Consider the following 16,305-nt stretch of genomic DNA (forward strand, 5'->3'; position numbering starts at 1 on the left):
CCCCAAAGCTGGGCGTCTTGTTTTGCGTGGCACGAGCGTAGAAGTGCAACAACCCTCTACCTTCAGACTCCAGCTCCTTGCAGAAGCACATAGGGGCCTCCTTCTGTGCCTGAAATCTGGAACCTTCTGCATGCTAAACACATTCGTTCCCACTGAGCTGCGCTCCGTTCATTGCCTCCTCTCGGTGACTGGGATCCAGCACCGTAGAGCCACAGCAACCAGCCAGCTTCACATGAGAGGGGAAGGAGCAGCAGGAGCTCATCTTCACCTTGTGTGGAATTTCCCCCTGCCCTGAAGGGAGGAGAGGGTAGGAGCAAGAGGCTGGTCCCTCATCTCATGCAGCCTTTCAGTGGGATAATCCAAAGTCCAGGAGCAAGGTCTTACCCATCCCCTCTCCTGTGCCCAGAAGCTTCACCTTGCTGGTGAGCTGCTTCCAAGACCCACCAGCAAGGAATACAGGCAGAATAATGGGTGGGTTAGGGTCGAGGGAGTTGCAGCCTTCTACCTATCAATCACCAAGTGCCTCTAGGGGGTAAACAGCATCTTCCACAGGAACTGGGCTCTCGATTCTACGTCCCACATTCTTCCCAAGTCTCGGCTATGGAGAAAGAATCCATTTTGTTTTATTTATTTTGGAAAAAAACCACCCTATATTAGAATACAATCCATTGCTTTTGCCAGCACCCCCTGCAAAACACCCCCTTTGGTCCATCGCGCTGAAATCTCCCCTTGTCTCCCCTCTACATATTCTTGGGCTTGGAGATGATTCCGTCTGGGTAACGTTGTTTGAACTGAGCCACCACATCTGGATCCAGCAGGTGGATTCCGTCCAGCTGGTTACCAAGTGTGATCCTAAGACGTGAGAGAAAGAGAGAGAGAGGATGGATTTAAGGGGAGGGTGGAGGGAATGAGGAAAGGGGGTCTATATAAAACCTGTGTTGTGGTTCCAGTGTGAGGCTGAGTGAAGGACTGGTTAAAGGGCACTGGTGGAAAACTTTTGATTATCAGCTGCTGAGATCTAAGTGGGAAGAGAATGCCAAGGTATCTTTGGCTGAGCTCAGGCTCCTCACTCAGCCACAAATCGGCTGCATCCTAACCCAACTCATTCCCGTGGACAGGATTGCCCCCTAAATAATAGTAGCAATAACAGTATCTGCCACCTACCCAGATCAGATCACCAGATCTCTGTCTATTTATTTAGAGTTGCCACCAAGCGTAATGTTGCATCTTTAAGCAAAACCTCATTTGACGGCCACCAACTTGGATGGTTTTCCAAGAGGATTGGACAGATTCAGGGAAGAGAAGGCCATTGAGGTGCTAATAGTGACATTGGCTATCCTCTGCCTCCACAACTAGAGGCAGCGATGTTTCTGAATCCCAGTTGCTGGAAACCACAGGAGGGGAGATGGCGCCTGTGCTACAATTCTGCTTGCTGGTTTCCCACTGGGGCATCAGGTTAGCCGCAGTGAGAACTGGATGCTCGATTAGATGGACCTTTGGTTGAGAACGCTCTTCTCCCATCTTCAGTTCCCAGGCAGACTTGCTCCCCTCAAGCTGAGCCCTGACCTGGCTGACTGCAAATGCTGCATAGGGGTCACAGCTCACATGTTTCCAGCAGCTGAGGCTCTTTGAAGCAGGGATGCTCTTGCCAAACTACAGTGCCTGGAATTCTTTGGTTAGGGAGGCCACAACTGTTGGTATGGTTTTAAAGGAGACGTAATTCAGCAGGTTTAAGAGAGAGATGCAAACTTTGATTTGTGTAGGGCAGGAGTAGCTAACATGCTCTCCACATGCAGCTCCACATCTGGGGCTGATGGGAGAGGATAAGAACATCTGGATGGCTACCCCTGTCTTAAACCTTTCCAAAGACTACTTGGGGTTGCTTTTCTTAAAAAACACACACCAAGTAGGGTGACTTCTTAATCTGGCACTAAGAGGAGCTCATTGACGTGTCTGATGTATACTCTCAGCAACATCCTTTAAACAGCACAAACAAATTCTGAAATTTACTCGGAAGTTTGAAAATCCGTCGAGCGATCTGAACGGACTTAAGATTCTAAAGCTAAATTTTCAATTGGGTCCCAGAAAGGGCATAAAAATAATTCCCTTTCCTCGCATGGCTTGGGCTGGATTGGGAACAGCAAAGGATGCCAAGTCAGCCCATTGATCAATCTAGCTCAGTACTGACTGGCAGCAGCTCTCCTGGGCTGCAGATGGGATATTCCCAGTCCTACTTGGGAGATCCCAGGGATCGAACCATGGACTACATTTCTAAATTCTGTCAAAGTTGACATGAGAACCATGGGCTTTGCCGCAGAGTTCAAATCTTAAAGAGAGAGTTGAGAGGTCATTCAACGGTTCAGGGTCAAAGGGGATGGGTGACGCTCACCAGTTGGGCTGGACGTTATGGGGTCGCCCAAAGAGCTCTATTTTGCGGGTCCCAGGCGAGAGCCGCTCAATCATGCCGTAGATCTCGTCTGGCTTGTGACTGGTGGAGCGTACCTGCGGGACAGTAAATTTCACAGACAGTAAATATTGGGGGGGGGGGGGATCTTTCCGCCACCCCTGGATCCAGTGTTGGGCTGACCCAACTCTCTGCCTTACCTCTGCCACAATGACGTCGCAGTCAAGACCTCGGTTGAAGCCCTGGGGGTTTCCTTTCACCCCGACCTGCCCACAAAAAAAAAGATGGTTCAGGCACAATTGGGCTCCTCCGTAACTTGTGCCCATTTACATGCAATGCTTTGCGTCCTCTATTGCAGGGCTCCTCAAAAGAAGGGGCGAGGCATTACCTTCCCCTCTAAGGTGAAGCCGCTAAGAGCAGCTTTTGCAAAGATAGTGTTGGGACTACATCTCCTATCATCTCTTCAGTGTTGGGGCTGATGGGAGTTGGAGTCCAACAACATTTGGAGGGCACGGTGTTGGCTATCCCTGAGCTATCCATTGCAGTGAATTGGCACTGTTATCACCTGCAATATTGCACGGACCAAGCGTTCTAAAGAAATAGGACACCCAGGAAAGGTGTTTTGACAGACTCCCCACCCCAGGCGAGGCAGAGAAGTACAGGCCACAGGCTAAGCATTTCAGTGGGCTTTGTGGAGCCCACAAAACAATGAGCAGTGGCCCAGGATTTATTTTCCACCCCCCACCCCCCGCTGTAATCTAGTGTTCTCAATAATTTGGGTGTTGTTTTCAGCCAGGGAAAGCCAGGGGGATGGAAAAGGCATGGGGTATCTCTCGGTTCTTTTCAACAGCCCGAGGGCTAGTAGCTTGCTTTTTTAAAGTCTCTCCAGCATGCCCAAGTTCTGCACTTGAGGGATTATACATGGACGAGCCAACATGCTGATAATTATAGACTGCCTGTGCGTCTCCCTCCACCCCAAAATAACCAGGACTCCTGTATGCTTTCCGTTTCCATGGGATTCCTAACCTAATTTCTCTCTTCCCCCCATCCCAATTACCAAGCAGTGCTCTTTGCCATGGTTGAGCCAGTGGCCTGTCCGCCCCGTCCGGATAATGCGCTGGAGCTGGTTTGTTTTCACCCAGATTATCTCATCTACTCGCTCGTACCTAGAAAGCAGAGGGAGGGGGGAGGACAGCAGGCAGTGAGACTGAGCAGAAAGAAGAGGGGTTCCAGAAAGGAGAGGACCCTCCACCTTTGGCACTTACCCCCAGAGATTCAGGCACTCCCGGCCGAGTTCCATGGCCCTTGCGGTTGCAACAGAGAGAGAAAAGAGCAATATGAATGGTGAATGAATCATGGCTGCTCATGAGTGGGGAAGAGAGAGACCCTTTCCACCCCTGTCTCTTGTTGCCCCATAGTTGAATGGGTTGAGGCTGTTAACACTCTTTCCCACTCCAGAACAAGCTTGCTCCTACCTCGCAGGTGGGAGAATCTCAATGTGTCCCTCCTGCCTCTTTTAACTGGCCCCCAGGCCACACGGGCCCTACTTCACAGCCTCTGTATTTTGGCTGCACTTGACCTCTGAGAATGCCTCTTGTCTGCCTGGATGGAGGCTAGAGTTCGATGTGTACAGACCGTAGCCTACAGTACAAAGGCAGCATTTAGATTCATTGTTCCATCTGCTTTTTCCTCTGGTTCCACTCCTTCCTGGCCCCGAAAAGGTTACTTAGACCTAACATGGATCTATCTACCGCTCTAAGAAGCCAGGTTCTTCCTGGTTCTCTGTCGCCCTCTGGAGGCGACTCTGGGTCTTGCCGAGATGGCGGTACGTGGGAGAATCTGGTCCTGCCAGGCGTTTCTCAGCCACAGATCCCCTCCTGAGCCATGCTGCCTAGGGGCTGATGGGAGTTCAGAGCACAAGAATATCGGGAGGGCTGTAGGGTGGGGAATACCTGGTGTAGTGGTTAGACTGCTGGACCAGGGTTCAAATCCCGTCTCGGCCACCAAACTCACTGGGTGATGCTATCCCTCTGCCTGCCCTACCTGCCAGGGTCGTCGTGAGCATGAAGGGGAAAGGGGAGATCCTCGGAGGAAGAACAAGCTGGGTTAATGTCCCATACCGGCCGGTGACCCACAGAAAGAGGAACCCCTCGTCCTGCAGGACGGGGATGTTGAGGCGCCTCATCTCGTCGTCCGTGAGGGTCCCGTACGGAAGCTCCATGTGGATGTCCCAAGGCGGGTCGGCCATCACGACAGCGAACTTGCCCAGGATGCTGACGTCAAGATAGCGGATGTCGCAGCAAATCCACTGGGGGCAAAGAGAGGAAACGGGGAAGGGAAAACCTTAGAGAACATGGAGAAGTGCTTCAAAAAAAAATCAAAATACAGTGGACCCTCTGGATATGGATTTACCGTATTTTTTGCTCTATAACACTCACTTTTTCCCTCCAAAAAATAAGGGGAAATGTGTGTGCGTCTTATGGAGCGAATGCAGGCTGCGCAGCTATCCCAGAAGCCAGAACAGCAAGAGGGATCGCTGCTTTCGCTGCGCAGCGATCCCTCTTGTTGTTCTGGCTTCTGAGAGTCAGAATATTCTTTTCTTATTTTCCTCCTCCAAAAACTAGGTGCGTCTTGTGGTCTGGTGCATCTTTGGTGTAGTGGTTAAGAGCAGTAGTCTCGTAATCTGGGGAACCGGGTTCGCTTCCCTGCTCCTCCACATGCAGCTGCTGGGTGACCTTGGGCCAGTCACACTTCTTTGAAGTCTCTCAGCCCCACTCACCTCACAGAGTGTTTGTTGTGGGGGAGGAAGGGAAAGGAGAATGTTAGCCGCTTTGAGACTCCTGAAGGGGAGTGAAAGGCGGGATATCAAATCCAAACTCTTCTCTTCTTCTTATAGAGCGAAAAATACGGTAATTCGTTCCAGGGGTCTCTGTGCACCCCAAAAATCCGTAACCAGAGGCGCCACTTCTGTGCACGGCTGATAGAGCAGTTCTGTGCATGTGCGAGCAGCAAAACCTGGAAAAATACTTCCGGGTTTGCTCCTTTTGCAACCCGAAGACTACATATCCAGATAGGGACGTAACCCGAGGTTCCGCTGTAATTAAGGCGGCATCCACAGGAAGCTGCCTCGTACCAAGTCATGGATGCCTCCCCGCCTCCCCACTGCTGCAGATATCCGCTGCGGCCAGCCCTGGGTACCTGCGGAGGGAAAAGGCGGTCCACGCTGGAGTCCCTCCCCACCGCCTGGGGCAGCGCCAGCTCCTGGCCCGAGCTCAGCTCCCGCCCGCAAGGGGTGTCCAGGTCAGCACAGGCGTCGATTTCGTAGTGGACGTACTTGCAGGTGTCCATGTGGAAGCAGGTGTTGAGGAAGGAGCAGTCCCCCAGAGACTCGTCCGTGTGCTTGTTGATGATGCGGCTGCAAGGAGAAGGGGTGGCTGGCTGCTTCTCTAGATTTTACCTTGCTTCACGTCCACCTTGGACCGTTTCATATGAAGCCTCTGACACACACACACACACACACCCGACTGCTCGACTGGATGTGATTTTAACAGGATTCACATATTTCTGGGTTTGGGCTTTACGATACGCGACTTTGAAAGGCCCGTGCGAAAGGCAACCTATCTTAATAATTAGAAATAAAATGGCAAACTAAATATCCCACCCCCTTGAAGGCACGGTTCAGATATGAATAATTATTAAAGTTCATCTAAACTGGTGGTTCTCTAAAGCAGTGGAATCAGTGGTGGGATTACCTAGTGGTGGGAGCTAAGAGGCAAGGGGTTGGCAGCAGGGGCACTGGAGTTGTGAATGACTATCGGACTTTGAAAAGGTGGCATCATTGGATCAAATTCATCAGTTTTGTTGGATTAATTAAACTAAACCACTTTAGCTGGATTTTGAATAAATGTGCAGTTAATTGTTACTGTTTTGGATTTTGTTATAATTATTAATTAAATTTCTTTACCTTCATCAGAGGATCAGTATACAGTTTCACAGTATAAAAACACAAAAATGTGTAACACAATACCAAACAAAACCATAACACCCCACAACCCACACAGTTTAAAAGGATATAGAGCCATGGTTCCCACAGGGGGGCAATTTGATTTTTAAGGGGGGCAATTTGAGAATGAGTTATTAACAGTTAATGGCTTTTTAGGTTTCCTCCACATGAATTGGATATCACTTTTTGAATAATAAGAATTATATGTCACCGGCGGGTGGGGTGGGATGGGGGAATCAGGATTTTCGAGATGCTTAGGTGGGACATGGCCAAAAAAAGGTTGGGAACCATAGATTAGTCAAAATCCTGATTATAGAGGAATGGTTTCTCCTGGCACCTAAAGGTATGTAATGAAGCTCCCCAGGGGAGAGCATTCCAAAAGCAGGGAGCCACTGTAGAAGAGGCCCGTTCTCATGTTGCCACACTCCGGACCTCACATGGAAGGGGCCTCAACTGATCAATGCGGGGTCTGGGTTGGTGCATACAGAGAGAGCTTGCCCTCAAGGTACAGTGGCACCTTGGGTTAAGAACTTACCGTATTTTTCGCCCTATAGGACGCACTTTTTCCCCTCCAAAAATGAAGGGGAAATGTGTGTGCGTCCTATGGGGCGAATGCAAGCTTTCGCTGAATCCTGGACAGCAAGAGGGGTCGGTGCGCACCGACCTCTCTCGCTCTCCAGGATTCAGGAAGCTCTGCGCAACCCTCGGGAGCCTGGCGCGAAGCCGCGCTGGGTTCCCAAAGGTTGCGCAGAGCTGCCTGCATTCCGAAGCCTGGGGCCGCTGAAGAGTGCGCCCGGGCTTCGCGCAGCTCTCCGCAAGCCTGGGAAGACCGGCGCGGCTCCCTAGGCTTGCGGATAGCAGGCTGTTCTGGGGGCTGGGGTCGGCGGAAGCTCGGGCTTCCCCCGCGCCAGCCCCGTGCCTGGGGGGGGGGAATTTTTATTTATTTATTTCCCCACCAACCCAAAAAAACTAGGCGCGTCCTATGGGGCGATGCGCCCTATGGGGCGAAAAATACGGTAATTCGTTCTGGAGGTCCGTTCTTAACCTGAAACTGTTCTTAACCTGAAGCACCACTTTAGCTAATGGGGCCTCCTGCTGCCGCTGCGCAATTTCTGTTCTCATCCTGAAGCAAAGTTCTTAACCTGAGGTACTATTTCTGGGTTAGCGAAGTCTGTAACCTGAAGTGTCTGTAACCCGAGGTACCACTGTATTGCGGTCTGGGCCCTTTTAGGCTTTATAGGTCAAAACCAACCTTTTGAATTGGGCCCAGAAATTAATTGGCAGTCGGTGCAGCCGGGCCAGGATTGCCGTTATATGCTTAAAACGATCTTGCCCCATGGGTGAGCAACCTGGCAGCCAAGTTCTGCACCAGCTGGAGTTTCCGAACCATCTTCAGAAACTAGGTCACCTGCATCTTTAGTCTGACTCACCGGGGCTGGTTTTATAAAGCAAGGCCAAGACACGGCATGGAGAAAGACCCCGGCGCTCAGTCACAAAGCCTGACTTCCAAGATCCCACTCTAAAAGTTTCTCGAAGTCCTGCAGCATTTCCAAAACTGTTTCGGGGCTCACTGAACCCCAGAGGCTCACCGGAAGTGGAGCTTTCGGCACGGCCGGTCGGCGTCACTGGCCTTCATGCACTCTTCTTTGGTTCCGTAGTCGCAAAACTCTTGCACCTGCGCCCGGCCTCGTGAGCGGAACTTCTCCACGATGGACTGCTCCTTGGCCGTCGTCGTGTTCAGCAGCTCCAAGATCTCCTGGCTCACCTGGGGAGGCAAGGAGGCCGAGACCAGGTCAGTGGAAAGAAAGACACACACAAAAAAATTGCCTGGGCTTCCAGTCTTCATGGTTCCAACTGCAATTAATCTTCATTTCTGGTCTCCATCCACATTGCTTGCTAAGAGGGCAGGTCTTTTTCTGGGGGGGGGGGCTTTTTTCTTTTTAAGGGGAGGTATATGTCATCATATCGGGAGCTCCCACGTGCGGCCAATCCTTCCTGAAAGCAGGGCTTGGCGTTTGGAGCTAAATGACTGCAAGCCCCACTCGTCTCCTGGGTTGAGTTTGAGCCAGGATGCAAAGGCAAAAATGCTACTTTGCAGCCACAGTTTGAAGGCATGCCTGAAACGGAAAGAATCAAGGATTCTCTTCTTTGAAGTTGCAACACTTGATGTCATTGTGATATCAGCTGACGTGACAGGTGTGCGGACACACCCACTTGTAAAAGTGGCCCACAGCGTGTATGTGTGTGTGTGTGTGCGCTCAGCATCCTCCCTGCTGGCCAGATCCTGACCCCCACCCCTAGGGTACACCATCCAACTGACCATCGACGGAGACAGCACACTGGGAAAATTATGGACTCTAGACCCCAAGCATGCAGACCTGCCCAGGTGTTGCGATGTGCAGGGATGCCCTGCTGACCTTTCAGCCACCCTGTGAAGTTCGTGGGGCAGCAGTACACAAGAGAGCCTTCTCTGTGGTGGCCCCCCAAACTGTGGAATGTTTCCCCTTCCAAGGTGCATCTGGCCTTCTCACTACAGTTGTACCTTGGATCATGAACGCCTTGATACTCGGACGTTTCGGCTCCTGAACGCCGCAAACCCGGAAGTGAGTGTTCTGGTGTGCGAACATTCTTTGGAATCCGAACATCCGACGGAGCCTCTGTAGCTTCTGATTGGCTGCAGGAGTTTCCTGCAGCCATTCAGAAGCCGCGCTTTGGTTTCCGGATGTTTCGGAAGTCGAACGGACTTCCGGAACGGATTCCATTCGACTTCCAAGTTACGACTGTGTATACATTTCAACGTCAGATCAGGAGCGCCTTTTTTCTGTACAGGTCTTTGAGGGGGGCAGCACCAGATCAGAATACACCTCCAGTATAAATGTCTAGGTGTTGCACTGAGATGTACATAACCCACTTTGGGACTGCATAATGAAAGGAAGGCTGTAAATGCCTAATCCTAAAATAAAACAAATTTTGCCAGGACCGGCTGGTGCTCATTGGGTGGAAAGCAGAGAGGCCAACAGCAGGTGGCGCCAGAGCCAATGACAGCTGGAGCCAACTAATTCTCTTTATGCTGTCATTTTCCTCCCTGCTGACGTCTTCAAGGGCAACACTTAAGTGTAAAAAGGAGGTTATTGTAAAGCATCTTTACAATAAGCTAGTTGATTGGATAACTGATGATGCTATTCTTGCCAAAGAGCAAGCAGGATTTAGACAAGGCAGATCAGCTACAGACCATTGCTTTGTACTAGCCCATTTTATAGATAAGTATGTTAAGAAACCAGGTAGTGTGCTCTATGCAGCTTTCATTGATCTGAAATCTGCATTCGATTCAATCTCTTGAATAAGACTGTTGGGATAAGTTGAACGCTTCAAGTATAGACAAAAGATTATTGTTCTTGATTAAATGCCTATAAGAAAACACTGTGCTGAAAGTGCGTAGCTCTACAAATGGGAAGCTCACAGGAGCCGTGCCAGGCACAAGGGGAGTTAAGCAAGGTTGTATCCTAGCTCCCCCATTGTTTAACTTACATATAAATGATATTGTATTACTATGCGTTTATTTATATTGTATAGATCTAATATCAGCTGAGGAAGCCCTTCGGGCTGAAACAAAGGAGATATCCGGAAACCTTGTTCTGCCCAAGTTAGCAGTTTGTGCCTGCACCAGCAGTCTACATCAGCTGTGTTGTTCTCGTTACCTTGAAGACTTTTCTATTTTTACCTAAGGATTGTGTTACACAGGAACTCACAAGAAGAAACGGATAAGAAAAGAAGAAATGTATTTTCATAGGTTATATATCGTATATTTGAACTGTATATGTTGCACATACTGGGCTTGACCTTTATGTTAGGAAACAACCAATAAAATGTTCACTGTTATGATTATTCAGCCTGTTGCACTTTGTGTATTGTGATTACTGTATTTCTATCTCAAACAAAAGTGGGCCTGAAAAGACTGGTGACTGGGAGCGGCCGCCGAGACCATATAACACCAGTCTTGAAAGACCTACACTGGTTCCCAGTATGTTTCCAAGACCAATTCAAAGTGTTGGTGCTGACCTTTAAAGCCCTAAACGGCCTCGGTCCAGTATACCTGAAGGAGCGTCTCCACCTCCATCTTTCTGCCTGAGGTCCAGTGCCAAGGGCCTTCTGGCGGTTCCCTCGCTGCGAGAAGCCAAGTTACAGGGAAGCAGGCAGAGGGCCTTCTCGGTAGTGGCACCCGCCCTGTGGAACGCCCTCCCACCAAATGTCAAAGACAAAAATAACTACCAAACTTTTAGAAGACATCTGAAGGCAGCTCTGTTTAGGGAGGCTTTTAATGTTTAATAGGTTATTGCATTTTAGTGTTCTGTTGGAAGCCGCCCAGAGTGGCTGGGGAAACCCAGCCAGATGGGAAGGGTATAAATAATAAATTATTATTATTAGTAGTAGTAGTAGTAGTATTAGTATTAGTATTGATGAGGGCATTCTCAGGATACTGCCAAAGGGAACAGCTGGCTGTGAATTACAAGAAAACTTGAGGAGGAAGTTGGCAGGCAGTGGCCTCCTCAGGATAAGATGGGCAAGTGAGGGCTGGCCGAGGGCGGGCTGGGGTTGGTGAGGCAGTGTGCCATTTGCCCTCAGGGACAAGACTCCACTGGTTTTTCACGACTACCCTGGGATTTAGCAGCCGTCCCTCCCTCCCTCCCCTCCCTTCTTTTTTTTTTAACTTTTTTTTTGCTTTAAACAGGTACATATAAATATAGACAACCAAAATTACAAAGGAAAATTCCTTAATAGTAATGAAAAAAAACTTTAAAAACTACAAAAAATATCGAAGTACACGACACAGAACATAAGCAACTATGGGAAAGATAAAAGAAAAGAAAAAAGAAAAATAGGGGGAAAAAAGAAAAAGAAAAAGGAAGATGAGCCAAAGCAGGAGAGCTCATCTATTGTACACTTCCGTCAAGCTCACAACAGATCATTATTCTTATCAATTATCTCTATCTGCATTCCAAAAGAATCCCTCATCTTGGTATCTGGGAACATTTCTCTATGCAGTATCATTCTAAACGTAGCCAGATCTTTCTTGCTGAGCCCTTGTCCCCTAAATAATTATTTAAACATTCCCATTCTTCTTTCACCAATTTTTTAGGTTTATCTCTCATCTGTCAGCTTTGCGAGCTCCAAGTACTCGCACAATTGGACTACCCATTCCCCTCCCCTACCTTCTTGCTCTGCTGCTCCTTCGTCGACTGCTGGCTCAGCAGGCTCTCAATCTCCAGGTCCAGGTCCGAGGCCTGCTTGCGAGACTTCTTGGGGGGCTCCTTGAGCACCTCGGAAGACGCCAAGGCAGAGGGAGCGGCCCCGGACGCGGAGGCGGGAACCCCGGCATCCTGCTCCCCGGCTCTCCTCTTTGGCCCTCCGGGCCCGACCCCTTCCCCGGAGTCCTTCTTCTCGGCCACGGCACCCATCATGGCGGAGAGCTTGGAGTGGTCAGCGTAGGTGACCAGCATGGGCTGGTCGTCATCCTGGAGGAGGCCCCGTTTGACCTCGATGAGCTCCTGCGCCGCAAACTTCTGCAAGAGACTTTCCACGCTCCGCTGAGTGGCGGGGGCTTCGGGCTGCGGGAGAAGGAGTAAGCCAGTCAGAGGAGGTTGAGGAGGTGTGGACCAGCAGCATCAGACGACAGGGGAGTGGAAGAGCTGTGGCTCAGTGGCAAAGCATCTGCCTTGCATGCAAAAGGTCCTGGGTTCAATCCCCAGCATCTCCAGGTAGGGCTGGGAGACACCAGTCTGAAGCCATGGAGAGAGACTGCCAGTCAGTGTAGAGAATAATAATAATAATAATAATTTTTATTTATACCCCGCCCTCCCCAGCCAAGGCCGGGCTCAGGGCGGCTAACAAGCAATAATAAAAACAAGTTGAATGATTACAACTTAAAAACAAAATTAAAATACAACATCAAAATATTGAAACATTAAAATATTAAAATGTAGCCTCATCGCAGGAGGAGAAAGGAAAAGAAAAAAGAAAGAGAGGGAGGGAATCATATTGGCTCCAAGCCAAAGGCCAGGCGGAACAACTCTGTCTTACAGGCCCTGCAGAAAGAAATCAGATCCTGCAGGGCCCTGGTCTCATGAGGCAGAGTGTTCCACTAGGCCGGAGCCAGTGTTGAAAAGGCCCTGGCCCTGGTTGAGGCTAATCTGACTTCCTTAGGGCCCGGGAAAACTAGGGTGTTGCTATTTATGGACCCCTCTCCGTGGGGCATACCGGGTGAGGCAGTCCTGTAGGTACGAGGGTCCTAGGCCGCGAAGGGCTTTAAAGGTCAAAAGCAGCACCTTAAATCTGACCCTGTACTCCACCAGGAGCCAGTGCAGCTGGAAAAGCACTGGGTGAATATGCTCCCATGGCAGAGACCCCGTGAATACTGAGACAACTTCCTATGTTTCTATGAGACCAGCCTGTCACGATCAAAACAGCAACAGACTAAGCAAAGCAGCAACAAATAAACCGCTTAACCTCACCAAGTTTATATGGAACATGTAAGCTTTTGCTCTGCTCTGGAGAGAGAGGGGAAATTGCTACAGCAAATGGGAGGCAGGGATGGTCCCTTGGCTCTGCTGAGATATCAGCCTGCTTTTTTTGTCTCTTCCTTTGTCTCATGTGGTAATGGCTGTTCCATCAATCTACCAGAACAGTTTCCATCTCATCTGGTCATTATAAGAAAGCTAATTTTAAAAACCGGTGCCCAAGCAACTTTTCCCCTCCCCACTCCCCATCCTTGTCTTCCTTTCATGTCTTTTAAATTACAGCCATACTTCGGAAGTCGAACAGAATCCGTCCCAGAAATCCGTTCGACTTCCAAAACATTCGAAAACCAAAGCGCGGCTTCTGATTGGTTGCAGGAAGCTCCTGCAGCCAATCAGAAGCCCTGTAAGCCCCGTTGGACATTCGGCTTCTGAAAGAACATTCGAAAACCGGAAGACTCACTTCCAGGTTTTGGTCGTTCGGGAGCCGATTTGTTTGGGAGCCAAGGTGTTTGAGATCCAAGGTATGACTGTATAAGCCTGGACACAGACTGTCTTGGTGTTTTGATTTTAATGATCTGCAAGGCCCCTCTGGGAGCCTCTGCCACCGAAGAGTGGAATTTGGGGGTGCATCTGGGGACAGAAAATCATACTGAAAGAGCCATGACTTTTGGGTGCCCTGATGGGAAGGAAGCATAGTTAATGCCATTCTGTTTTTATTGTAATTATTTGTAAGTTTTAAACTGGCTTTACATATGTATAGTTTTAATTCTATTAATGTCTTATTTTTTATTATTCCCCCCCCCCCATGTTTTTTAGTGATTTTTGTTTTTATCTGTAAGCCACCTTGAGTCCCATCAGGGAAAAAGGTGGGAGTTTAAATAAATTAATAATAAAGCTTTAGTTGTTTTTCTTTGCAACAAAGTGGACCATGCCCCGCTCACTTTTTAAAGAATAAACAAGACTCTTAGGATCCTGCAGAGGATATTATTGTAATAACCAGAAGTTTCATGAGAGTATATATTTAAAGAAGATGAATCAAAGAACAAATTAGGTTAATTTGGATATGCAGAATATATTAAAAATAAAGTTAAGGAGGGGGAAGGAAGTCAAGTTTTGAAATGTCAAAATGATTGTAAAATTAATGAAATGTTCAAAAGTAGTGAAATGTAAAAACTTGAAAAGTATAAATAATTTTTAATAATAATAATAATAATGATAATGGATCCTGCAGAGGATGTGCCGACTCCCAAATAAACCTGGGGGTCCCTAAAAGTGAACAGACCAATGGGAAGAATGTAGACCTTGCCTAGGAGAGGGCAAGTCAGGGGAGAAGCAGACAATGACATACAGTCAGATTTATTGCTTTGATGCTCACCGTGGAAATGGCATGGCAGATAGACAAAGCGTCTGTGGGTAGGGCCAGTCCTAAGTCAGAGAGGTGATGCAGGAGCTTCTTCTCAAGCTCAGGATCAGCCACGAGATCCCCTGGCTCAGTGGCGGTGCTGGGCGTGACGGACGAAGGAACCGGACTGTCGCTTCGAAAGGGAGGGCTGAGGGCCAGGTCCGGATTCCTCAGGTCTGATGTAAGGAAAGATGAGGTCATTAAAGAAGAGTGCCGTTGCTGGATCAGGCCATAGGCCCATCCAGTCTAGTTTTCTGCTCCCACAGTGGCTTGCTAAAGGAAGCCTGAAAACAGAACCTGAGTATCACAGCACTCTCTGCATTTGCAATTCCCAGCAAGTGGAACTCAAAGGCATCCTGCCTCTTATGTTCTGCTATGAAGCTTGCTATGAACTTTTGGAAACACGGTGTTGGTTCCTTTTAAAACCGATTTTTTCATGGAGGAAGACAAGCAACTAAAAGAAAGAAGAGTAAAGAACAGAACAGCTCCTGCCGGATCAGCTCACATTAAAAATACAGTAACCGTGGATACATCCATCTTAGGCTAAGCATATATATTGACAAATGCCCTCCAAAGGCAGGCTTCGCAGCCACTGCATGATGTAGGCCACTGTCAATTAATAAATGAAAACAACAATGGATACAAAAGCTTTATGGAATACGCAGAAACGGCGAAACTTACCAGAAAACTAAGAAATCAAGATAATAAGAAATCAAGAATGGAAATGGTTTGTTGAATATTTACAAACAAACTGTAAACAGTTAAGAACATTGGGAGGATTATTGTAACAACCTGAAGTTCTATAAGAGCAGGCTTCCTCAACCTTGGCCCTCCAGATGTTTTTGGCCTACAACTCCCATGATCCCTAGCTAGCAGGACCAGTGGTCAGGGATGATGGGAATTGTAGTCTCAAAACATCTGGAGGGCCAAGGTTGAGGAAGCCTGTATAAGAGTATACATTTAAAGTAGATGAATAAATGATTAAGTTAATTTGGAATACACAGAAAATATTTTTTTTAAAAAATTAAGGAACCGCATAAAGAGGAGGAAGGAAGTCGTGTTTCGAAGTGTTAAAATGATTTGTAACATTACTGAAATGCATAAAATCGAAAAATAAATAAATGAAAGCAACTAGATGATGCACAGATGGGCACCCACGCAAAGACGATGTTGGCCAGAAGATGTATTCAGGCGCAGCGAGGATAGTGGATCTGATTCACCGGGGCTCTTAAAAAAATATGTTCTGGACCTGTTCTTGGGGTGGTTTGGCAACCAACCCTTCTCCCCAGGGAACTCTGGGAACTGTAGCTCCGTGAGGAGAATAGGAGTGTCTCCTGACAAGCTACAATTCCCAGGATTTGGGAAACCAAAACTCTTTAACGTGGCATGGTAACGATTTAAATGTATGGTGCAAACGGGAGCCTCAGCCATACTCAAGAGGAGAATGGACTTCAGCTACTCGCGCCTAGCCTAGGTCCATTAATACCAATGGGTCTACTCTGAGCAGGACTTACTTGGATGCAGCCCTGCCCTGGTGCTTCCTAGCATCCTATCCTATCCTATCCTATCCACACACCCCTGCGCTTCCTTCGCCTGCTTCCCTTACCCAGGGGGTCCTGCTTGCGCCTCCGCTGCAGCCGCTCCCGCAGCGAGTCCAGCTGCTTCTTGTGAGCCTGGATCGAGCTCCATGTGTCCGACATCGCCCCCGGTTAGCCGGGCAGCGGCTGTCCCGGCAGAGGGGAGGGCCGGGTTGAGAAGGACCGGAAGTACCCCGTGGGGGACGGAGATAAAGGAAGCACACTTCCCGTCGCGTGCCCGTAGTTCGAAGCTGAAACCGGGCAGCCGGTGGGGAGCCGCCATCTTCGCTTAAGGCGGCGAAGCTCAAGAGGCCATTTTTGAAGTGGGTTCGAGTCTCTACGCTACAGATGTAAGAAAGTACTGTACAGTACTAGGATAGTGTTTTTATCCGGAAGCTGGGATC

The 16,305-nt window shown here is 48.8% G+C and overlaps 1 protein-coding gene across 1 annotated transcript; it reads right to left on the reverse strand.

Annotated features, from left to right (window-relative positions):
* Positions 1-607: 607 nt before the first annotated feature.
* On the reverse strand, positions 608-16,090 carry METTL3 (methyltransferase 3, N6-adenosine-methyltransferase complex catalytic subunit). Its single transcript, XM_080978824.1, has 11 exons — positions 15,931-16,090; positions 14,298-14,500; positions 11,618-12,013; positions 7,997-8,172; positions 5,603-5,819; positions 4,525-4,712; positions 3,670-3,708; positions 3,462-3,570; positions 2,605-2,670; positions 2,390-2,502; positions 608-852 (listed from the first exon to the last, which is right to left on the reverse strand). Exons 1-11 carry the CDS (start codon positions 16,022-16,024, stop codon positions 741-743), a joined length of 1,713 nt encoding a protein of 570 aa, XP_080834950.1. The 5' UTR covers positions 16,025-16,090; the 3' UTR covers positions 608-740.
* Between the last annotated feature and the right edge of the window lie 215 nt (positions 16,091-16,305).

The sequence above is a fragment of the Podarcis pityusensis genome (genome assembly GCF_964106645.2).
Source record: "Podarcis pityusensis genome assembly, chromosome: 13".
NCBI classification, from domain to species: Eukaryota; Metazoa; Chordata; class Lepidosauria; order Squamata; family Lacertidae; genus Podarcis; species Podarcis pityusensis.

What these genes read in the sequence shown, in the direction of transcription:
- METTL3 (XM_080978824.1), bottom strand. Translation starts at nt 16,024, where the DNA reads ATGTCGGACACATGGAGCTCGATCCAGGCTCACAAGAAGCAGCTGGAC. An exon ending in ATGGCAAAGAGCACTGCTTG is followed by an intron (nt 2,671 to 3,461) that starts GTAATTGGGATG and finishes TTTTGTGGGCAG; the next exon opens with GTCGGGGTGAAAGGAAACCC. An exon ending in CATAACGTCCAGCCCAACTG is followed by an intron (nt 853 to 2,389) that starts GTGAGCGTCACC and finishes CTCACGTCTTAG; the next exon opens with GATCACACTTGGTAACCAGC.